Raw genomic sequence first — 24,969 nt, 5'->3', positions numbered from 1 at the left:
TTCCAACCTATACAGCAATAAAACATTTCAGAGAGGAGCAAAATATAAACACGTTTACTTTTGCACTACGTGGAATACTTGTGGAATATTGCAGGGAGGTGAAAAGGTGGTTTCTTTTCTCTTCCCTCCCTCCTGAAAGTCTCTCCCCTCTACGATCCCTACAAAGAGCCTGTTCCTGACTAGCTGGACCATTCCTGTTATGGGCTGCGTCTACAGGGAAACTTTTGTTGATCAGCAGGCGCCTTCTGTGCCAACATCTAAATGCCTATTCAAAACCTTTTTTTTATTCTGCCAGGCCTCTGCAGGCCTATGGTTATCATTTTAGTGTTATGAGCCGCTTCAATATGTTTTGTGATTTAGCATACAGTATATAAATACTTATTATTATTATTATATACTTATTTATATACCCCACCTTTTTAACCAAACAGGGACTCATGGCGGCTTACAGATAAAATTTATAAATAAATAAATTAGACAGTTTCATGCCTACAAATGGGTTACAACAGGTCTTTATCAATGACTATTGTAATTCAGCCCGTTAAGTAAACGGGAGCTAGAACATCCCGGGGTTCGGAGAAGCACCAGCGGCATGAGACGGCGCTTCGGAGACCTTCTTTGAGCGGCGGTTGGCAGAGGGGTGGGGGGTGGGGAGAGTGCACACGCGAGTGTGCGTTCCAAGTCTCTGCGTCTAATCCCTGTGTCCGTGGGGAACATGCGCAATAGCGCAAACCCAGGGACACAGGGAATACTGGACGCAGAGACACTTGCACTTTATTATATAGGATATCTGCAGCCAGCCAGGTTGTGGCAAAAATAGTCTAGGATCTCAGTACTAGCTTTACAACCTCTGGTTGGCATTGCAGCTACAGCAATTCCACTAACTTAAACTACTTTTCACTTTCGTTGGTTTAGTTTAAGCCCTTCTCTCTTTTTCTCAAGCAAATCTATGGTGTCTGAACCGCTTGACCAAAACTTTGCATTCTGGGACACCATCCAACTTCAAAAGCAGCCTTAGAAATAGTTGCTGGTCGGGGTTCATTTGGTGAGTAGGAATTACCACTAGGCACTGAAGTCTTTTCTTAGGCCAGACATTTTGTAGAAAAGATTTCTACATCCTTCGAGAAACTTACAAAATCTGAAATAGCACAATTAACAATCTAGCCGTCGGTTAAAGAAGTAGAGGGGAAGTCAATAGTAATCACCATACGAAAGAACATAAAACATTTACGACCAAAGATGTAAACCCACCAGTTCAGTAATAATAGTAATATCAACAGCATCAAGACCAAATATCTGAATGATGAAGGAGAACAGGAGTAGTTGCTACCCAGATAGGCAACCTCAGCTGCCAGACTCCCATCAGCTAAATGTACTTAAATATGCACATATTACAAACTGTGCAGTTAATTGAAAGAACTTCCACACACCCCAGATGCATTGGCTAAAAGCCAAACATCTTCATCTAAGGAATATAGCTTAATTACTCATCTTAAACTGTGTAATTAGTTTCATGAAAGTGTTTTCCTTACGTTTTGGAGACTACTGACTAATGAACCTTAGAACACCAATTACACATACTGTTATACTGATGAGCTTCCTTCTTAATGGATTTTCAAAACTCAAGCATCTCTAATTTTATCAACACAGAAACAGGGATGTACCAAATTAATGTTTAGTTAACATATTATTTAGATTTTGAAAATGGGCCAGACATGGTTTTGTGGCCCTCAAATATTTGCGCGCTCTGAAATGAGGGAAAGAAGCAGCGAAAAACTGATGCCTTTTATGAAATAATCTAATTTTGGATTATGAGCGTTCAACCTGCCAAATTTAATGGTGCTCATTTAGACAGGATGAACACACTAAATTTTTGCTCAGAGCTTCCGTACAAAGTCAAAAAGTAATAGTGTGGAAATCATCTACTTTAATAACTTTTTAAGACTTTACAATGATTTTCAAGAGTAGTATGATATTATTGTCTAGGAACCACACTCTTGAACAAGCCCTGCCTGTGGTTCATAGGATGCAATAGTGTTCTACGACATTTTGCTATTGTTCACTGCAACACAGCCAACCTGTCATATGGTTAAATAAGGCTGTAAGCCTGTAAAACTGAAGACCACACACCCAGAGAAGATTGCCTACTGCATCCCTGCATGACTCACTGCCCTGGCCTTGTGCCCTTTCCAATCAACCTCCACTGGGATCAGATAATTCAGCAGTCTCTGTGCATCAAGTAAGATTTAAATGGCAGAATCATTTCCAATGCAGGACACAAGGGCAGATGCTGCTCTTTGCTTTTCTACATGAACTCTGAACTTAACACCTTCCAGTTAGGAAGCATGCTCAGAACAGTGACTCATGCAGTAACTGTGAAATATATATACTCTGAAGGTAGGCAGTTAGGTAGGCAGTTAGGTCTAAAGCTGGTGTGATATTTAACATGTGATTTAATTAAACGTGTCTAGTTTTGTCCTTCTAAGTAACAGCCAAGAGGTGGTGAGGACTGTGACGAATGGGAGTATTAAGCCTTTCATTGCATTTAATATAAGGATAAGGGCAGCCCTTAATCTTTTTAGGAGTCCCAGAAGAGAAAGGCAGAGTGGGTTGGAGCCCTCCAATATTGGCTGTGAGCAAGATTTGGAGATGTCCAGCCCCCCCCCCAAAAAAACCCCAAACTTACTGTTGTAGTCAAGATCAGTTTTGAGAATGATTAGCGAAGCAACCCATTTCTAGATGCCAGCAGCTGATTGATTCCATAGTTTAACTTGCAACTCTATGGAGGGAACTGCTGAGCTACAGAAAACTAAAATCTTAAAGGGCACCAAACAGCGAGTTTCTAGTTCTACCACTCTATAATATTCATGAACTGTGTGTTGTCGCTAATTTTTTATTTCCTACTGAGACTGCTCTCACTTTTTGAAAGATAGCAGGCTTACAATCTAACTGATCAAGTCCATGTATATGTTAACTCCTACATAAGTGTAACTGAGCTGAGCGGGGCTTACTCACAGGTAAGTGAGCTTTTTAAATAAATGGTTCTATCGGCCTCAGCCAATGCTAGGCAAATTGGGCTGCCTGCAAATCAGAGGGAAGCAATGGCCCCAATGCAGAGAGGTGCCAAATAAACAAAAAATAAAGCTATCAGAAGCCAAACATTACAAGCCAACCGCTTCTAATAGTGGCAGCATTAGACAGAAACTGATGCTGTGTCTACTCCCCCTCTCTTCTCATTTTCTAAAAGATAAGTGTTGTTCTTCCCCTAATACTGCCCTTAAAAAAACCAAATAAACATTAGTGAAAAATCTGGATGTGCACAAACACAGTGGTAATTCACCAAATGTGTTGCTTAACTAAGAAACAAGCCTGTTCTTGTTGAATGGCTGGCTGATGTATTTTCCGGAAGCGAGTTTTATCTTATCTTGTCCTTGGTACAGATGTATTTCTGGTTTTCGTAAATGCACAGTGTTCTTTAAGCTCACTCTGCACAAATAAGAGAACCAAATAGCAGTGTGGAAAGCAGATGTAATCTAAGTAAAGGACTTTGTCGGGGGGGATGCATTTTTCAGTTGAAAAATTCAAGCAAAAGGACTGGCAGATATTAAAAATTATGATGAGCTGGAAAACATTTGCAACTGGGTATACAGGCCACAACCCATCTGTTACTAAATGCATGCCATCATCCAAGTTTCTGTAGGAGGCTGCCTGCATTACATGCACTTATCTCATTACTAAACCCCAAGGATGCAAAATCTCATTAGTTCTAACAAACAATACTATTTTCCTGGGTATAATATTTAGAAATGTTTCCAATTTATCTTTGATTAAAGTGGTTTAAAAACCTAGGGGGGATTCAAACTTTGTGCTTCGATGAATGTTCTGTCTGCACAAGCCGTGAAGCCTGACAGATGGAATGAGAACCCCTCTCCTCCCCGAATGCTGTTCTGGGCGTTCCCCTGACCCTGTCCAGAGCCAATTTGGGAGGGTGCAGGGGCAGGAGAGCAATAAATGCCCACTGCCCAAGCAGTGGTCTTTGCAAAGGCCTTGCACTGATGGAGTTATTGAGCGAATCCCGCTCCTACTTCTCAAGAAATGTTGAGGGCACAGTGTCATGGCTTAGCACATCATGCTGTTATATTTCAAGTATAGTCAAGATCCAAAGAATCCTCTGGCTTGTTTCATGTGCCCCAGGGAAATCTGGGCTATTATTCTCACAGCAATGTCCCATGGTGTATATCAAACCTCTTTCAGGATAGTCTTAAAAAGGAGTGTGCCATACAACAGGGGTGGGGCAGGGGGAAGAGATGTACCAGGAAATTTATATTATATTAATTATTATATTATATTATATTAAAATAAAAATTCCACTGGGTACGCTCAAGCTCTTGAGTACATCCAAACTATTTTTATTTCAAAACCCGTATGTCTTACGTTCGTGCTCAAAACAAATATCCAAAACAGCTAGGGAAAAAATTTAAAATGGTGTTAAAAAAATGGCTAAAACAGCAGAGAGGCAAACAATATCGACAGCAGCAAAACAAGCAAAACAAACAAAATCCATTTGAGGCAAATAAAAAGAGAAGTTTACACACTGTCTAGTAATCTGGCAGAAAGTTCCATGATGGTGCTTTATGTCCTGAAAGGCCCTGTCTTGTCTCTATCCATCTCACCTGTGAAGGTGGTGGCATTATTTTGAGCATAGCATTATTCTGAGCATTATTGCACAGAACCTGTGATTCTAGAGGCTCTCCTCCTAGCCCAGGACTCTACAATGAATATTAGGGATTGATTGAAAGCAGGGACAGCTACAAGAAGGGATTGTCTAAAAGCAACCCAAAATTTAGAGACATGGAAAGAAAGAGAAAGAAAGAAAGAGAATCTGACCAATTTTGCCTCTGTCATTAACTACCAGTACTACTGGCAAACTGTTCACAATGTGTTTCTTATATTTGTAGTGCAATTTTGGAAAAACATTCAAGATTTAATCAACTGTAATAAAATCTCTGGCATAATTTTTTATTGTTAATGTCTGCAATAAGAACACAAACATTGTTGCTATGAAGAAACTGAACAGCATATTCTCTGCCATGGTACAAATATATATGATGTATTTTATCTTTTCCTAAGATGGCTTAGTCCCCATAAGTCTCTGGCAGATTCATAAAATGAAATATATCTTTGACATGTCACTTGTCAAATTTCAGAGTTTGCCTGCCTTATTATGCATTTTGTCATGCTTGCAGGCACAGCCCACCTGCTTTTGCTTCTTCCATTTTAAGCAAGCTTTCCTCCCCTATGCCTCTACTCGACAGCTTGACTTTTTCAGTTTGTGGTGTGTATTTAACCCGAGTCTCTATTACAGTGCCTGTATCAACTTTGTGCACCATCTAGGATGTTTAATTTTGTAACTGCTCCTGTCATTTCCTTCCAACGTCAACAGGATATTGAATATAAAACCACACTAATTGCAGCATTATTTGGATCAGAACCTGTGCCCCATTTAGCTATAATAGTTGCATCACCTGTTGTTGGTTCCGGCCTTAGCCTGGAGGAAGTCATTTATTGTGTCTTGAAATTAAATGTCCACGTTTCACAAGGTGACATTGTCCTTGACAACATGAGCATGAATGGGTGGGGGGGGGCATGCTCATTATTATTTTTGCTGCATTAGTAGCATCTAAACGTAGAAGAGGCAGAGGTTTAAATGCTCAGGGAGGCACAAAGGACATTTAGAGCTGTTCCAAACATAAGGAGGAAGGATCTTATCAGCATATTAAAAAAATTAGGAGTGTGCTGCAGCACTGCATGCTCCCTCCCTAAATCCCCCCCCCAAGTTAAACAATGCAAGGGTTACATTAACCCAGTGTTAAATCCAGGGCTTTTTCAGAGGGAACTCACAGGAACTCAGTTCTGGCACCTCTCAGGTGGGCACCATCGCCATTCTAAGAGAACAAGGGAGGCGTTCATGGTGAGTTCCAGCACCTCTTTTTCTAGAAAGATAGCACTGGCTAAATCTAACCAAGTCCCCCAATTAACCGGCATTTGAAATTGGTTAACTAGTCAAGCCTATGCATATTTACAAAGTGAGCCCAACTGGATTCAATGAGAACTATTATTGAAAGCGTGCACATAGGACTGCATTTTAATTAACTGTGATTAATATGTGTGGCAGCCTGTCCCTTAGCTTCTCTTAAAGTGGGAGGAAGTGAATTCATTCCAGGGAGGTAATGCAGAATCATTACATCTACAGTGGTCCCTAAAGAAGAGAACTGCACAGATTCATTTGGAAAGAGAGAACAATCAACAGAAATCTTGAAACTGTAATTCAGCCTTGGAACACCACAAATCTGCATTAAGTTGATTTTTCAATTTGGTACCAAGCTCAAGGGGCAGCAGATGATTTCAGTCTTGAAGGTAAATTTCAGATACTTCTTGTGTACAATCAACTTTCAAAACATACCCAGAATTTTACAAAACTGTCAATGCCATAGTCGAATTACTAACCCTGTTAAGATCTCAGAGCAAATACACTCTGAAGCAGCTACTGCAAGCTCTGAGTGTTCTTACTTGCAAATAAGCATACATTTTTAAACAAAAATGGGGAAAATAAATAAATATTCTCTTAAGGATTCCAAGGAAACTTTACCGGAAATTCTGCTTTTGGCTTACATTCAGTTAATTTCCTTCTTATGGCTCATGCATCATTATTAAAGAACTATCTGAAACAATCACATTGGAGTAAAGAGATTTGCTTTTGTTATTTGAATGCCAGTAATAAAAGGAAAGACTGGCTGTTTAAAACTATACATCACTGAAGTAGCCAACATAAAAAAGACCACAGAAGAATTGTCACAGGAATTTCTGTATTATAACTGTGCAGTCTTGGGAGGTCAAAAGCTACTTTTGGACTTTTATTTAACTAATTTGATTTTTTTTGCATGTGTGCATTTATGTGTACTCCTAAGGAGAACTTTTGCATAACAAATTAATTCCAGTCGATCCAGCAGTCTTGAAAGCAAAATATTTCTTGCCTTAAAGCTCTTGAGCTAACAACACTGCAACCAGGATGTTGATTTATGATTACAGGTCTACAATGTGAAGTTTAGGTTGATGTCAGGTACTGATATACTTTAGAGGTGTGAATGCAGGAAATTTGATCAAGGTGTCCTAGATTGCCAATTAGTTTTTCCTTCTTACGCATGGACATTTAGTTCAGTTTGCTCACATTCCTAATGCTTCTTTGAAGATTCAACCATTTTAAAATGCTTACTTTTGACAGGGAACATCGTAAAACAGAAAAGCTTGGGCACCTTACCAATACAGAGAAGTATTTAAAAGCTTAACCTACTGTAAAGCTAACTGAAATCTTTGGAGGTGGGAAGATGAAAACTCCTTCGAGAAAAATTACGTCAACCAAATAGTGCACTTCTAAGAAGCATGTCAGCAACCTCTGGTATGCAGATGACACAACCTTGATGGCAGAAAGTGAGGAGGAATTAAAGAACCTTTTAATGAGGGTGAAAGAGGAGAGCGCAAAATATGGTCTGAAGCTCAACATCAAAAAAACAACACCAAGATCATGGCCACTGGTCCCATCACCTCCTGGCAAATAGAAGGGGAAGAAATGGAGGCAATGAGAGATTTTACCTTCTTGGGCTCCTTGATCACTGCAGATGGTGACAGCAGTCATGAAATTAAAAGACGCCTGCTTCTTGGGAGAAAAGCAATGACAAACCTAGACAGCATCTTAAAAAGCAGAGACATCACCTTGCTGACCAAGGTCCGTATAGTTAAAGCTATGGTTTTCCCAGTAGTGATGTATGGAAGTGATAGCTGGACCATAAAGAAGGCTGATCGCCAAAGAATTGATGCTTTTGAATTATGGTGCTGGAGGAGACTCTTGAGAGTCCCATGGACTGCAAGAAGATCAAACCTATCCATTCTAAAGAAAATCAGCCCTGAGTGCTCACTGGAAGGACAGATCGTGAAGCTGAGGCTCCAATACTTTGGCCACCTCATGAGAAGAGAAGACTCCCTGGAAAAGACCCTGATGTTGGGAAAGATTGAGGGCACAAGGAGAAGGGGACGACAGAGGACGAGATGGTTGGACAGTGTTCTCGAAGCTACGAACATGAGTTTGACCAAACTGCGGGGGGCAGTGGAAGACAGGAGTGCCTGGCATGCTATGGTCCATGGGGTCACGAAGAGTCGGACACGACTAAACAACAAAGAAGCATGTTAGGGACAAAGAATGAGATAGAGCTATTACAAACCGTGGATCACTCTCTTCTATCAAGTATCTTTATTAAAACAAACATCCTATATAATAAAGTCCAAGTGTCCCTGCGTCCAAGTTGTCCTGTGTGTCCCTGGGTTACTGCGCATGTGCCCCAGGGACACAGGGATTGGAGGCAGAGACACACGCACACACGCGCTCTCCCCCCCCCTCTGCCAACCGCTGCTCCCGGCGGACAGCAGCAAGTCCCCTCTGCCTACCGTTTCGTCGGCGGAACTGCCTCCGTCAAGAGAGGGTGCCCCCACCCACCCACTCAGCCAGCCCAGCTGCCCAAAACCGTGCGGCGCTCCTCGGGAGAGGGAGGGAACGCCGCGGCCCCGCCGCTCCTCTCATCTGTTCTAGCGCCCGTTTACTTAACAGGCTGAAGACACACTATCCTCCTACAATCCTCCTGAAAGACTCTGGGGAAACCTCCACGTTTTACTTGGTTTTGCATGAGATAAGGCAAGCCGCAGCTCCCAGCGTACGCAGCTCTTCAGCTTGGCTCTCTAAGGGTTAAGAAGAACGAACTGCAGCTCCTAGAGAGGCCCAGGAAGATGAAAGGGTAGAGCGTGTCAGTTTGGGGAAAGGGGGCAAGTTCCTTCCTGTTTGAATTGCCTCCACCGGAGGATGAATGGAGGAAAGAGCGGAGCAAAGAAAAGCGGCTTGCGATGCAGAGGGGAGGATGGTAAATACGCAGCAATGGAGGAAACGCAAACAGTAGCCAGCCTTTCTCCTTCCTGGGGGTTCTGCGAACCCTGGGATGTCTCCTTGCTGTCGGCGGCTGGGGGAGAGGAACGGAGGAGGAGAAAGCAACGCTTTCTCCTCCGTTCCTGTCCCCCTGCCGCCGACAGCAAGGACAGGTCCCAGGATGTTCTAGCGCCCGTTATTGAACGGGCTGAAATACACTAGAATCATATAAACAAATTAATCAAGCCTGATACAATCACTCCTCTCCAGCGCAAGACTTGACCCATCTCTATGACTACGGAAATAATGGAAGCAAAGACATTGTAGAATATTATTAATTCCACTACATGTATCATCAGCCTGCAGCTCTTCCTAATCAAAGACCACAATATGCCACAATTGAAAAAAATCAAGATAGTGGTGGTTTTGAATGGGACGTGGGATGAATGTTTGCTATTAAACAGAGAGCCAGTAGGCAACGGCAGTTGCAGAATATCACCATTCCCTGGGGATGCATCCAGGAGTCATCAGATTGAGCTCTGGATGCTGAGATAAGCAACCAGCCAGCCAGATGCAATCTCCAGGCCTTAATGCTTACAGGAGAAGGAGAAAATTGCATTTCCCCTAAGATCGTCCCTAATTTACTTAACATTGGCTTTAGTTAAGCATTCGTGTAACAGAACTGGGACAAAGAAAGGTTTTTGCTAATTATAAATGCCCAAGTTTGTGTACTGTTAATTACGAATCACATGTTGCACAAGTATCTAGAGATACCAAAGAGGTTGAATTACACTCTCTGACTTAACATTTGAATCCTCAAATTAACTTCAAATAGTTACAAATCTGAGAGAAGGTTCCAGAGAGTGGACAGGAAGTCACACAGTGGGACTTAATATTGGCAACAATTTTTGAACTTAGTATCTCCAAGTTTGATGTAAGCTTCCTGAGAGAGGAGACTGTGGAAGCATTTGTTTCTGATTTTAAAACAGAGGAACCAATTGAAATTGAAAAACAGGAGAAGGGAGAAGAAAAAAGATTGGAGGATCAGGACTGTGCTGGAGTGACGTATGTAAAAAACCTAGAAGAGGAGAAAGACAATATTGAAGGACAATATGCTGAACTAATGGATTTAATTTCTGAGAAGAACACTGTTCTACTGATGGGAGGGGTGGAACAGGGAGGAAAACTAGGAGAAAACACTGTTTCACTGGTGAGAGAAGTGAAACAAGAAAGGGTGAAAATAAAAAAGCACCCCAAAAAAGGGGCTGGAAAAATCAGCACCCCGGTGGGAGAGGGGAGGATGCAAACAGTTGGGGGGGGCAGAAAGAGGATGATAATGTGCAAAGACATAAAGTGATGGGATTGCAGAAGAGGAGGACAGGAGTTCGGCAAAAGTTGGAATGGGACAGACTAGGGGTGGGTTGAGGGGATTTGGATTATTTGGTATTGATTGATATAATATGGTCTGACCTCGGAATGTATTAAGGATTGTATGAAGAACCTGGCTGATACATCTGGAGACATCGACTTCAGGGAAAGGGGGGTGGGAACTTTGTTGTGAGGGTGGAAGTAAATGGGTAAAAGATTTGGATGTTAACTTTATATATTTTTGGGTAAGGGAAAGAGATTAGGGGTTAGATAATAGTAATTTTGGAGAGAGGATGTTAGTAAAAAAGAGGTTAAAGTATAAAGAGAATGGATAATAGCAATGAAGAAGTTGAAATTTAGAAAAAAGAATGTGAAGTTAGATTTGGAAAATGCGAGAATTATTTTAATAATAAGAACTCAAGAAGGGGAAATGAGGAAGTCTGTAGGGATTAGTTCAGAAGTTTAAGAATGATGTTAATTATTTTTCTTTTTTCTTTTTGTTTTTTTATTGTTGTATTTTTATTTTTTGTGCTTCTTTCTCTTTTTTCTGCATTTCTTGTTAAAATCTAATAAAAATTATTTTTTTAAAAAAAATCTGGTTCTAAAGAAAATTTGACACACAGCGATTATAGAAGACAAAAGTTAATTTTTAAAAATGCGGCTGCAGAGTGGAGGAGTCAACGACTGTATTACATGCATGTCACAGCTCTTTGTATCCAGGCCATAAGCCACAAATCTCTCAGATTCTCAGAGAGAAATTGGTCTCCTGATCTTTTAGAAGACTCTGTCCAATCTTTTTGCAGCTGGATATTCCCAAACCTTCAACTCATAATACTAAGGTGGTGCTACCTCTCTATCTCTCCTCCTTCAGGCTTCAGCATAAAAACCACTTATTTAGCTAAGGCCTTTTGGCTTAACCTCTTTATTCCTCCTCATCAGCTGGCATGAGGCCTAAGTATGTGAAAACACACTTGCTCACATTCGTCCTTCGCTTCATTATCCTACCTCTTCCTTCCCACCACTCTCTACATTTTGACTGTAAGCTCCTCAGACAAGAACTTGTCTTTGGCTTACGCTACTCTGTGGAGCCCATATACACTCTTCTTCTTCTTCTTCTTTGGCAATCACTCGTAGCCGAGTAAGATTGTCTTCCATAAACACGATTTTAACAATGGGTCCGTAAGTGACTGTGGAGGCCAATTCTGGATCCACACGTCCTTCCACAGTGGGGACATTGGTTTCCAGGCGGGAGTTGATCACGGTGTGGATTTGCCAAGCGTGCCTTCCTCTTAGCACGTTTCTCCCTTGCGTCCTGAGATCGAGTTTCTTCAAAGCACTAATGGCATAGTAGCAGCAGCAGCATTTATCCCCAAATGTACAAGATATGCAAACACTCATGCAGATCAGGAGTATAGTATACCAATACAGATTCTTGGGTCCATCTCAGAGTTGTCTACACTGACTGGCAGCGGCTCCCTAGGGTTTTGGAGAGGAAGCCTTTCCCAGCCCTACCTGGAGACGCCAGGGATTGAACCCGGGACCTTCAGTATGCAAAGCAGATGCTCTACCGCTGAGCTACAACCCTTCTCCACTGAACTTAGTTGAACATGGCATTTGCTGTGCTCAGTTGTGTCTTAAGAAATATTTTCACAGCTTCCCTCCATAAGATAATATTTTAGCACACAGCATTGGTTCCTGATTGCTTTATAGGTCCTCTCTGTCAATGCTAACAACCATATTCGACAACACCACAGTCCTAGGTGCTGCAACTCTGTCACTGCTGCTTTTGTTCCAGACTCCAAAACACATACAGGACATGGTTTCCTTACCTCCTTCTCAAACTTTCTAGCTTGAGCCTGTGCTCCGCTTTCTTTCAGCCTGCGTGCATTGTCAAGCCGGGTCTGAAGTTTTACTGCTAAATCCTTTAAAGAGAACAAATATTGTTGAATTTTGTTTCACTGGCAATATCAAATGCATCATATACAGATTTTCATTTTTATTTATGCCACTTTTCGAGAAACACCTTACAGTAGCCAATCCTTACTACAAGCATCAAGAGCTTTCACTTCTCTGGCTGCTATGTGTACCAAAGGCAAATCAATGAAACCCATTGAAGGAATTAAATGTACATTTTGGTAAATGGGCTTAATTATCTGATGGCTTCAGGGCTCCCAGATCTATCATTATTAGTATACATTTCAACTCTCAGTGCTTCAGTCTGAACATACAGCAATACATTAAGCACACTCAATACTCTTGTTCTACATACCTTGTTTCCCATCAATTCTGCTTTTACAATCTTGGCTCCCAGTTTGTTCATTTCTTCATCACTAAGAATTTGGGGCTTTTCATCCTCTGAAACAGACCTGGTCAAACACACATAAGCCATTCAGCATACAGAACAGGAGAAATGGATAAAACATAATCAACACATGCACCCCCATTCACTAAGGCCGATGCAAAGTTGAGAATGTTGTTACAGACAAAGTAACTTTGCTTTTCTTCTATTACTATACTTACATAGGTAAAGGTAAAGGGAACCCTGACCATTAGGTCCAGTCGTGACCAACTCTTGGGGTTGCGGCGCTCATCTCAGGTCACTGGCCGAGGGAGCCAGCGTACAGCTTCCAGGTCATGTGGCCAGCATGACAAAGCCGCTTCTGGCAAACCAGAGCATCACATGGAAACGCCGTTTACCTTCCCGCTGTAGCGGTACCTATTTATCTACTTGCACTTTGACGTGCTTTCAAACTGCTGGTTGGCAGGAGCTGGGACCGAGCAACGGGAGCTCACCCCATCACGGGGATTCGAACCACCGACCTTCTGATCGGCAAGCCCTAGGCACTGTGGTTTAACCCACCGTGCCACCCGCGTCCCTTTACATAGTTGATCTTTATTTGCTTACAATGCTATCATATAATTCTGTAAATTAATTGGTATAAACGGCAAATAAAATTTAATTTCTACATAAAATTTGTCCATTTTGAAGTGTGGCCAAATGATTACATGCGTTAGCATCAATTTAAGAAACAACATGGATAGTAACTCATTCATAAACAGAAAAATACTAACACTTAACCAAAATTCTTCCATTTGAAGAATATTTCACATATTATACACAAACACACACACACGTGATCCCAGAAAGCATAAACCTCATCCACCTAAAGCTTATTTTAAGATCCTCTACGATGAAAGAGAGTATCTGCTAAATACAGTGGTACCGCGGGTTACAAACGCTTCAGGTTACAAACGCTTCAGGTTACAGACTCCGCTAACCCAGAAATAGTACCTCGGGTTAAGAACTTTGCTTCAGGATGAGAACAGAAATCCTGCTCCGGCGGCACAGCAGCAGCAGGAGGCTCCATTAGCTAAAGTGGTACCTCAGGTTAAGAACAGTTTCAGGTTAAGAACGGACCTCCGGAACGAATTAAGTTCTTAACCAGAGGTACCACTGTATCTGTTTGATCCATGACAGCAGCGAAGAATACCAAGTAAAAGGAAAGAAATTCGGACTTGGTATTTTATTCAAGTTTAGAAAGAACTGCTTCTCCAGATGTAAAACACTATTTAGAAAAGTGGATTTTATAAGCCCTTAACAATGTAAGCCACCCCTTTATCACAATTCATTGATAAAGTAATCACTCTGCAATGTGTTATTGTATCAGATTTTTATACTACTGTAATATTACAGAAGCATGTGTGGTTAATATCTGCACACATTAGAGCACCAAGCTCATGACTTTTTCTTCCCATTCCCCCCATGCGACTCCCCTTTTCTTAATGTTTTTGGCTGCAGGACTTCATAAAGATGAAAGCAGTTTTAAAAAGAAAAGTAATGGGGAGCTACGGTAATTAAGGCTTCTAAATATTTAATTAAAACTTAAAGACAACTGAATCAATATTTGTCTCTCCTCCTCGTTATAAAGAGAGGCTACTTTGTTCAATGATGAACTTAATGAGCAAACTAAGTAGTGAAGGTTTGATATGCACATTTTAGTAGCTCCAAGCCATGGTAGAAACATCTTTAGGGGTTCTCTTCCAAATTCGACCCCTTCAATTACAATTCCACAGCTATTTGAGACCAAAGAAATTCTTTCTTTAGAAGAATTGGTAGCTGGCTCTAGTTAATGGCTCTACAGGGGCTCGATATTTTTTTTAACCATGCCTTTTATTTCCACTGTATTATAACCTTCTCCTTGCCCTAGCCTCAAAAGAGCACATGGAAAAGTCTACTGGATAGCACCTTAAACTTGAGTCTGTAATTAAATTTAAGCAATGCCTCGAGGCCAAATCCAATGCATTTCTAGTTGCAAGTTGTACTCCTCACTCCCAGGCTGAGGGAGGACTTAGCAACCAGCAGCAAACTTAGCTCAGTGCAGATCCTGGGAGCTCGCAAACAGGGGCATTTGCAAGGGCGTTCAGCGGGGGAGGCCCAGAGTTCTGTCTCCTGGTGTGCATAGGACCAGAAAAATGGAGGGCGAGGGAGCTGCTGCAGTGACCTGTAACACTTGTGCCATGTTTGTCATTCTGCCAGAGAACAAGCAACAGTACAGTTGTAGCAAGTGCAAGCTGGTTGCCTTGCTGGAAGACCCTAGTCACACCTCAAGCAACAGGACAACATGCCGAGTTACTTGATAGAGCTGAGTTGGCTGAGATTGAGCATCAAGATAGATGGGGTGCCCCCAGGGTGGAGAAAGACTGCCCACTGCAAGAGTCTAACCTCTGGAGGACTGTGATGCACAGAAGTAGGACAGTCACAAAACACACTTTGTCATTAGAGTTGCAAAATTGCTTCCATGCTCTCACCTTGGACACTGATTCTGGGCCAGAGGAGCTAGGACAGAAGAATAAATGATGTAAGGAGGGAGCTGCAGCCCAAGATAGGAAAAGAGGTAGTAAGGGAAAACCTCACTACTTTAAATGAATTCAAATCTCCAGGACCTGATGAGCTGCATCCAAGGGTAATAAAGGAGCTTGCAGATGTAATTTCAGAGCCTTTGTCTATTATCTTTGAGAATTCTTGGAGAACAGGTAAGGTCCCTATAGAATGGAGGCAGGCAAATGTTGTCCCTATCTTCAAAAAGGGGGGAAAGGAAAACCCAGGTAATTAGCGGCCGGTGAGCTTGACATCAATACCAAGGAAGGTCCTAGAACAGATAATTCAACAGTTGGTCTGTGAGCATTTAGAAAAGGATGCTATGATTAGTAAGACCCAGCATGAGTCTCTCAAAAATAAGTCATGCCAGACCAATCTGATTAATTTTTTTGATGGAATTACAAACTTGGTGGATCAGGGAAATGCTGTGGCCATAGTGTATCTTGATTTCAGTAAGGCTTTTGACAAAGTCTCCCATGATATACTGGCAAGGAAGCTGATAAAACGTGGGTTGAACGAGGTAACTGTTAGGTGGATTTGTAGCTGGTTGACTGACCAAACCCAAAGGGTAGTCATAAATGGTCCCTCATCATCCTGTAAAAAAGTGACAAGTGGGGTGCCGCAGGGTTGTCCTAGGCCCATTGTTGTTCAATGTCTTTATAAATGAATTGGATGAAGGAATTGAGGGGATGCTCATCAAATTTGCAGATGACACCAAACTGGGAGGGGTAGCTAATGTTACAGAAGACAGAATCAGAATTCAAAATGACCTTAACAGGCTGGAGAACTATGCACAAGCTAACAAAATGAATTTCAATAGGGACAAATGTAAGGTTCTGCATCTAGGCAGGAAGAACCAGATGCACAAATATAGGGTGGAGGACACGTGGCTTACTAGCAGTACATGTGAAAAGGATCTAGGGGTTTTAGTGGACCACAAGCTTAACATGTGTCAACAGTGTGATGCAGCACCAATGCCATTCTAGGCTGCATCTACAGAAGTAGTGTCCAGATCAAGGGAAGTGATGGACTCTCCTTCCTTGGGAGGTTTTTAAGCAGAGGTTGGATGGCCATCTGTCATGGATGCTTTAGCTGACATTCCTGCATTGCAGGGGGTTGGACTAGAAGACCCTTGGGGTCCCTTCCAACTCTAAGATTCTATGATTCTATGAAGTTCGTGTTTCTCGAGACTTAAAAGTTCTTTGTACAGGAAATGCAAATGCTTAGGAGAAAGAGGTTAGAAAGTGAATCCACTCAACTCAAGTTTGTCTAAATGTGCATCGTAAATGTAGCACAAAGTGTTTCAGCCTCCCAAGTATTTCAAGTAAGTGGTATCATCAATTTCGCATCCAGGTAGTGCCATTCACCCTGAAGAATCAGAAACACTTTGCTCCACATCCCTTCTCTTGGGCAGAATACAGACAAAAAACAAAAAACTATTTCGCAGTGTACAGACACACTAAATTGCCATCCAAGTTGAAAAGAAAAGCATGTTGTCTGCATACAAATGAAATCAACATACTACTAAGAGATAAAGTTTATACCAAGACTAATAGCTTTTTAACCTAAAGGTTCTGTGGATTTTTTCCTAAGAAAAGGTTCAGAGATGAACAGCACCCACTGGCAAAAGACCCTAGATATTTGTTTTGTGCTTCCTAAAACTTTTTGCACCTCTTATGTTTTATCCAAGGGCCAGGGGGCAGGAGACAGAGAAGATCTCCAATGTGTTTCAAGTCTTGGAACAAGTCTTAAGAGGCTAGTGGTTTAAATCCATTCAGATTAAGTCAAGTGATTCTGCAGGGGCATGTTGGATTAAATGAATTATTTCCGGTGCCCCCTTTGATGTTTCCTCTCCCCCATCCTTTCTATTCAAGTAACCAGGCACCTTTATGAGTTTAGGCTTTATACTGTAAGATACTCTGTGATCTTCGGATGAAGGGTGGTATATAATAGTGATAGTCCCTACAACAAATATTGCCCTATGTGTGGGTAGTAGGTAGGCTGAGAGGGAAGCCTAATCCCACCAAGCCCACAGAGCATAATTTCAGGCACCCTTTTGTTTAATTGCAAGGCTTCATTTGCTTTCAAAGCCAACTTCATTTGCTTTCGAGGCCAGCTCTCAACTTACAGAATTTGAAAAATAGATTAAAGTGCCCCTGAGCAAACGCAGTGCATGTTTCTCTTGTCACTGAGTAACTACAAAGCTCCATGAATTAGGGGGAACGACTTCCAGATAAACAGGAAGTTGTTTCCAGGCTGATTTGAGCACCGGCTTTTTTAAAAAATGTTTATTTTCTTTAAAATTACACAAGCCTCGTGACATGTACTTAACCAGGATGTAGGCAGAAAAGCGATGATCAACAACAACGAAAAGGTTGCAGCCCTAAAAAGTAAACCTCAAGCAAAAATAGTCAATACCTTCCCACAAAATAAAATAAAATTAAATACCCCATAGATGATTTGCTGTCCAGTGGCTCCTTTTTTGGTACAGCACCTCTGGGGATCTCTTCCTGTTTCTCTCTTGAATCTTTCTCCCTACTGGTAACAGCCATTTCAGTATTTAACAAGTTTTCAGCAAGGATGGGTCTTGCTTCTTCTTCCTTGGGTTGTGCTTTGCGCCATCTTGGAATGGCACCTTTTGGTATCTCTTCCTGCTTATTTCTTGAATCTCTCTCACTATGGGTAACAGCCATTTCAGTTTTTAACGGGTTTTCATCCAGGGTGGCTCTTGCATCCTCTTCCTTGGGTTGTGCTTTGCGCCACCTTGGGGGAGCATCATCGCTATAGCCAGGCTTTCTGAAACCACGACTCATCGAACTAGGAGTAAGTAATTGGGATGCAGGACTCTGCAGCCTGCTGCCTTGGTCCCCATCATCATTAGGTTTCAAAAATGCAGCTTTGAAAGAGCTTGAAAAAGGTTTATCATAATTTCTTATCTGATAAGTCTCCTTCGCAGATCTATAGGGAAAGGCTTTATTGCCATGCCTTGGTTCTCTATCTTCTGTTGCTCTGTCTCTCTTGTAACTTCTCTGTTCTGGAGAATATTCTTTATTAAATCTCTCCTCCAGTCGTTCTTTCACTGCACGTTTTTCTATACTGCTTTCCTCTTGCTCCCCCTTTCCCTCCTCCTGTCTCCTACTACATTCGTTTCCTGAATATTTACATTTCTGCCAGCCCCTCCTATAATAAGCTTTGTGGGGGGCCACTGCTTTTTCGGCTTCTTCAAGTCTTGACTGAAATAGCTCCATTGACTGCAAGAAAGAAGGGAAAGCACGGGACATTTTAGCATAAAGCAGCAATTGAGAATGTAACTGCATGACGAAAAGAGCGTGGCCCATTCTTAAACGAGCTATGTTTGAAAGGGACACACAAGCTATATAAGTCTGCTAATATCCCAAGAACACTAATATCATTCACTACTTCATTATTCTATGCTTTCCTGGAGGAGCTCACAGATTCCCTCCCTCCATTCACAACAATCCCATGCAAATTCGACAGGTAGGTCACCCAGCTGAGCAGGCATTTGAACACAAGAACATAAGAAGTGCCTGTAGAACCAGGCCAATGGCTCATCTCAAGATGCCTCTGGGAAACTGCTCCTGCAATTTCCAGTGGCTGGTATTCAAAAGCATTACAGTCTCCAAACATGGAATCTTGAGAGTCTTGGCTACACTACATCCATTATACTAGCCTTTCCCAAGCTTGTGCCCTCCACGTGTCTGGAATTAGCACTTCCATCAGCCCCAGCTGGGACAGCTGTGCTGGCTAGCCCTTCTGGGAGTTGTAGTCCAAAACATCTGGAGGGCAGCAGGTTGGGGAAGGCTGTGGTATACAGTACCAGAAAAAAACCCTCTATTTTATTGGCCGATTCACATTTTCTCTAATCCCAAACTCAAAAGCTCCCCTGGTTTTAACAGGAGATATTCCAAAGCTAACTCCATGGGGCTGAATCAAGACTCTGTTACGCTTACAAAAAAAACCAGCTGAAATCAATAGGACCAGGTCATGACTAACTTACGTCCCATCAGTTTCAATGGGCCCATTCTAAGTCTGGATTCAAGCCACAGAATTACAGCCTTGGTCACTCCTAGCCATATCTGTGAGCTGCCTCCACAATGCTAACACTTGCATCCAAGGCAGCACTAAGTAATTGTCCCGTCACTGAAAGGATGTACACAATAGGACTTCCACTCCCTCTATTCCACCCACCAGCACCAGATACGGTTGTTTCTCTAATATGAGCGTTTCCCTAATACTCAGAAGCAGATTTGGGCAGACACAGGCAAGCTGGGTGAGTGTTTGGGGGGGGGTCCTCATTGCACAAGCACAAATCCTTGCACTAATGGGATGGTTACTTAGTGCTGCACTGGATTCAATCCTAAGTGTTGGTTTTCAATGGACTGATCTTGATACACTAGAAACCATTTAGAGATACTGGAGGAAATGTGTGGCCCAATACAGACAAGTTACTCTGTGCACAAGACTACACTTGCACAGCTCTGACTAATGCACACACAGCTGGACAGCAGCCATGAAGTGAACACTACCAAACATAAACTATATGTTATCACAAACCAAGTGTTTACTTACTTTTATAGAACTGGACCTATACCTGTGGGTCCAGTTATAAATTATAATTTTATATCTACTGAAACCATATGAATTAAGATTGGATTGCATTGGTCCTTTCTTTCTTTCTTTCTTTCTTTCTTTCTTTCTTTCTTTCTTTCCTTCTATTTTGCTTGAGACGAGGTAGATTTACTTACTGATGCTTTATCAACGTGAACAACGTTTTTCCACTGCGCTAATATTTCATGGTAGGGGGAAATAGTACTCTTTCAGAACTTACACCATATCTTTCAGCCACAATTTCTTCCAAATCCCGTTTCTCTCTCTCAGACTGCTCCTTCATTCTTTGGTAGGATTTCTTCAGCCAACTTAACCCACCATCTTCGACTGCTGTCACTACAAAAGAAAGCAATTAATTGGGGTATTTGCATACTACAAGTTAACATCATAACCTTATCACTAACTACATATGCCGTGCGTCACAGACGTAACATATGCTAGCTCTGCCAGAAATATACTTCACACTGGCACGGCTCTCCATTCTGAGCTCATGTTCTTACACTTATTTGGAAACACAGCCCAACTCGCTTTAATATTAGTCCTATTTCAAATCTGTCGAGAACAGAAATAACAGGCTCCCCATCTTCTTGCCAATCATTATTCTAGCAAATTCAAAGAACAGGCTCCGAAAGAAGATTGTTATTCAGTTTCTGCTTGAGAAACTGGGAACGTGGAAAGGGAATCTAGAGAAAGCAAACTCATTACCATGGATAAGGCAGCATTCATAAAGGAAGCATGAGGGTTATTTCATGCATTCCTCTTTTTATAGATGTACATCTAAACCATTTAAACTTGAATTGCCCAAATATGTCCCTTGCTTACTTACTTTTCCAAATGCAGTTCTTGGTCTGAAGTATTTGGCTCTATCACAGCCTTTGCCAACCTGGTGCCCTCCAAATGTTTTGGACTACACAAACGGGGAGCCACCACAGAAAAGGCCCACTCTTGTGTTGCCACCCTACAGACCTCTTATAGAGGAGGCACGCAAGGAACTATCTCAGATGCTGATTGCAGAGTCCAGATCAGTTCATATGGAGAGAAGCGGCCCTTGAGGTACTGCGGTCTTGAACTGTGCAAGGCTTTATAGGTCAAAACCAGCACTTTGAATTCAGACCAGAATCTAACTGTCAGACAGTGCAGTAGGTGTCCTGGAGAGCAACCTTGCCACCAAATTATGCACCATTTGAAATTTCTGAACCACCTTCAGAGGCAGCCCTATGTATAATAAGTTGCGGTAATCTAACCTAGAGGTTACCAGAGCATTGACAACAGAAGTTAACCTATCCCTGTCCAGATAGGGGCACCGCTGGGCCACCAGCTGAAGTTGATGGAAGGCACTCTGCACTACTGAGACCACCTGAGTCTCAAGCAATAGCCAAGGATCCAGAAGCACCCCCCAGATTACGTACCCACTCCTTCAGAGGGAGTGTAACCCCATTAAAAGCAGGCAATCTCCCATTCATTCAGTCTAGGCAACTACCCACTAAACCGTGCCTCAGTCTTATCTGGATTGAGCTTGAGTTTAGTGCCTCTCATCTAGTCAGTTACCAAGGCAAGACAACAGTCCAGCACATCCACTGCTTCACCTGCAGATATAAAGGAGAGGTAGAGCTGTGTGTCATCAGCATATTGCTGACAGTGCACTCCAAAACTCCAGGTTACCCCACCCGGCGGTTTAGATGTTAAACAGCATGGGGCATAAAATCGAACCTGGAGGAACTCCACATTCAAGATTCCACAAGGTTAAAGAGCACTCCCCAAGCATCACCCTCTGGAAACGACTATCCAAGTAGGGCTGGAACCACTGCAAAGTGGGGCCACCCTCCCCTAACTCAGACAGCCACCCCAGAAGGATACCTTGGTAGTTTATTCTACCTCTCTTCACCTCCAAGCAAAGAAGGCTCTTTAATAGGACATACACAGAACTGAAATATCGAAACATTTCCCTTGATATAGGTAGATGGGATTTGTTCCTCTTAGTCTTTCTAAAAGGGCAGAGGAATAACTTTTATATGACAATCTCTACCATTCAAAACACAACTGTTTGTACAATTTTATAAAGTGGATACAATATGTTGAAAAGTACATTTTTTCCCTCATCTGCTCATACCACAAACAGACAAAATAACCCTTGAGGAAGAAGCGAAGTGGAGGGAAAGGTTACATAAATAATATTCTTCACCAACTGCATCCCAATTTCACTTCACTGAAAATGGGACTCACAGAGTTCAGCGGATGAATATTTTAAAGCTACAATGTGTGTAATGGAATGAAAGAGACCAAATGAGATGACAACAGTTCATCATGTCCTAACGCAATCAGGTTTTCTGTTTTAATTAGTTCACAAGGAAGAATTCCGTTGTACAAACTGAAGGTCAAGCCACTCAAGGTTTTAAAAATACATTCTGCAAGCCTATGTGCTAAGATTTTAATCCAGAAATCGTAGCAGAATCTGCATGCAAATATTTAGTTTTCTTCTAGCATGAATAAGGGGTCGCAGAGAAGAGAAACAGAGCTGCCCTATAACTTGTATTAAAAGATCTTACCTTTTGCTGATGTCATCTCTTGCGATGGCAAGCCTGTACCTCCATCTTTCCAGTAGGGGTTGAGCTCTCTTTCAGAAAGTATGGCCTGTTTACAAAACACAAACAAAATCAACGACAGCTTTGTGGAAGCCCCCTTCACCCCCATACCAAGCGCACTTCAATATTAGCCGCATCTTAAATAATTCTGTATGGAGCATCAGTCTTTTTTAAATAAATGTTGTGCTTTGGCTTTTAAAAATATGCGGCTGCAAAAATAGCGAGGTTGAGGATGTCTCCCATTACTTACTAAGCAGCAGCTGCCAGTTGCTCTCCCAGCTTCTCAACACCACGCACCACTGCTACTTACCAGGAGGGAGAGGGGGAGAAGTTAGGGGGTGCATGTGTGGTAAGAAGGAACTGGAGATAGGCTCCACTGCCATACCCACACTGTGTCAAGCTTCCCGGTCTCTTGCCCCTCACCCTCCAAGTGAGCGGAAACCATGTTTGGAAGTTCTGAGGCCCCCACCGCCCTACCTACTACAGGTACTGCTATTAATTGGTCTTTTATATGAGCACCATAGGCACAAATTCCTTAATTGTGTCCTTTGGTACCTGTCAAATTGAGCCCTCCTGGACCAGATATGTATTTTGCTTGAAGGCAAATATGTGTTCACTACCACCCAAAAAAAACAAAATTTGCTCTTGCAGGTAAGAAAATATGAGCCAGGATTCAAAAACCCTGGAAGTGGGTAGCTGGGGTGTCCTTTTGTTTGATGGCATTTTTGAATACCTATAGACCTTACTCTACATATGATCTGTATTGGAGAGAATACTATTTTTCTGTTTTCTATTTTTCCTGTGTGTGTGTGTGTGTGTGTGTGTGTGTGTGTGTGTGTGTGTGTGTTGTTTCCTTTATTTCTTTATTTTGAATGAGTCGAAAAGATTGTTTGCTGTACTTATATTGCGATAGCCTGTGACATTAAAGAATAAAGGTTCTTAATTTATTCAAAAAATATCAATAGCATTTTAAAAATATGAAATTCCCTAACTGAACTGAAAATGCAGAGTGCTTTAGCTTCATCAAACCTGTAATGCATTAAATAAGGGTGGGGGTGATCCAATCACTTCTTTGCAGTACCGAAGATTCAAATAAAAGGTAAATGAACAATTGGTTTACTTAAACTATCTTGGCATAAATGATAGAGTGCTTTGCTAATATTCTTACCACATGACCGATAGGTTTTAAGACACCAAAATGGAAACCCGATATACAACAAGTAAACAATCAGGATTGGTGGATAAGTTTGTTTAGGGCCCATGGGGAGCTGTTTTAAACATATTAAGAAGTAAAAAGGTTGCTTACCAAAGTTGTCTACGGAAAGTTAATCAAAGAACCAATGACTTATTTTGCAGAGCAATGCCTGATGCTGATGTTCAGTTTTTTAAAAAAGCTAAAGTCCCAAATTGCAAGGCTGCTACTTGAAGAAATCCAATTTTTCTTTAAGGCAGCTAATAAGTACCGTAAGCATACCACAGTTACTAGTTTCTCATAACACTACACTAGTTAAGAACCTAACCTACCTGTTGATCTTCTTGCACTTTCTGTTTCTCCAGTAATTTTTCCATTTGCTTTTCAGCCTTCAATGCTGCTGAAGACAATGTTTTCATAGACATAAAATCCAAAGACATCCACTCATCCCTCTGTAAATAAAACAAGATAATTTATTGCACGTTATGACCAACTCAAATTCAGTAATGACCTAGTCTGAGACTTTTCTGGGGGGGGGGGAGTCAAAGCCAAACTTAGATGTTGAAATCAGAATGCTCGGTCGATACTTAGAATAGGTTTTTTGGGGGTACAGGTAAAAAAAGGAATTTCATTTAAAGGTCTTATGAGAATTCATAGTCAAGATTCCTCTATCATTCTTTGTTTTCATACTTTTTAACCTCTGTGTGTGTGTGTGTGTGTGTGTGTGTGTGTGTGTGTGTGTGTGTGTGTTGGTACATGTGGGAGTGAGAACATATGCAAATTCATATCAAGGTTAATAAAATGGATTTTTCATTTCCTCCATTTGGGTCTTATATTTTGTGACTCACTCCTCCAGGAGAATTAGCATACCCCTAAACCCAATAGTGCTGAAAAATAGATGGCTCTCTTTCCACACAGCTTCGGTATGTGTCCAGGCCAATCTGGCAGATGCATCATCCATCATGGGTCACAGGTGCACTACATAGCTCTCATGACATGTAGCTACTCAAAACTGTGCCCAGACATCAGATGGACCATTAAGTGGTTCCAATTAGTGTACATATTTATCTGCGCCTTCATTTGGAAGCACAAAATTGTGTCTACAGTGTCAAGGGCCGGGTTGAAGGCCTTTCAAGAAAAGCAATTTCAGAAGCCTAGGACAAAAATAAAATGAATGGGATGGTGCTGGCAGCTATACAGGAGCACCTGCCACACCAGACAGACAAGAAGATGCACTCCTGACACAGAGGGGGGCAGCAAGTAGGCAGAACAGGGAAGGTGCAGCAAGAATGCATTTGGATTTGCAATAAAATGTAAATCCACATTACAGCAATACAGTGGTGCCTCGCTT

General features: G+C 41.8%; 1 protein-coding gene across 1 annotated transcript in view; it reads right to left on the bottom strand.

Annotated features, from left to right (window-relative positions):
• CWF19L2 (CWF19 like cell cycle control factor 2) overlaps positions 1-24,969 on the bottom strand; it is a 70,233-nt gene that overhangs the window by 28,769 nt on the left and 16,495 nt on the right. The window contains exons 5-10 of the mRNA XM_035114948.3: positions 23,951-24,070; positions 22,391-22,475; positions 20,065-20,180; positions 17,664-18,466; positions 12,606-12,702; positions 12,166-12,258 (exon numbers count right to left, since the gene is read on the bottom strand). Of these exons, the coding sequence (XP_034970839.3) occupies positions 12,166-12,258; positions 12,606-12,702; positions 17,664-18,466; positions 20,065-20,180; positions 22,391-22,475; positions 23,951-24,070 (1,314 nt within the window). The remainder of the gene's footprint in view (positions 1-12,165; positions 12,259-12,605; positions 12,703-17,663; positions 18,467-20,064; positions 20,181-22,390; positions 22,476-23,950; positions 24,071-24,969) is intronic.

This window comes from Zootoca vivipara, chromosome 4 (assembly GCF_965207765.1).
Source record: "Zootoca vivipara chromosome 4, rZooViv2.hap1.1, whole genome shotgun sequence".
Lineage (NCBI taxonomy): Eukaryota > Metazoa > Chordata > Lepidosauria > Squamata > Lacertidae > Zootoca > Zootoca vivipara.
The sequence above is the reverse complement of the archived record's forward strand: the minus strand, read 5'-3'. Positions and strand labels throughout refer to the sequence as shown.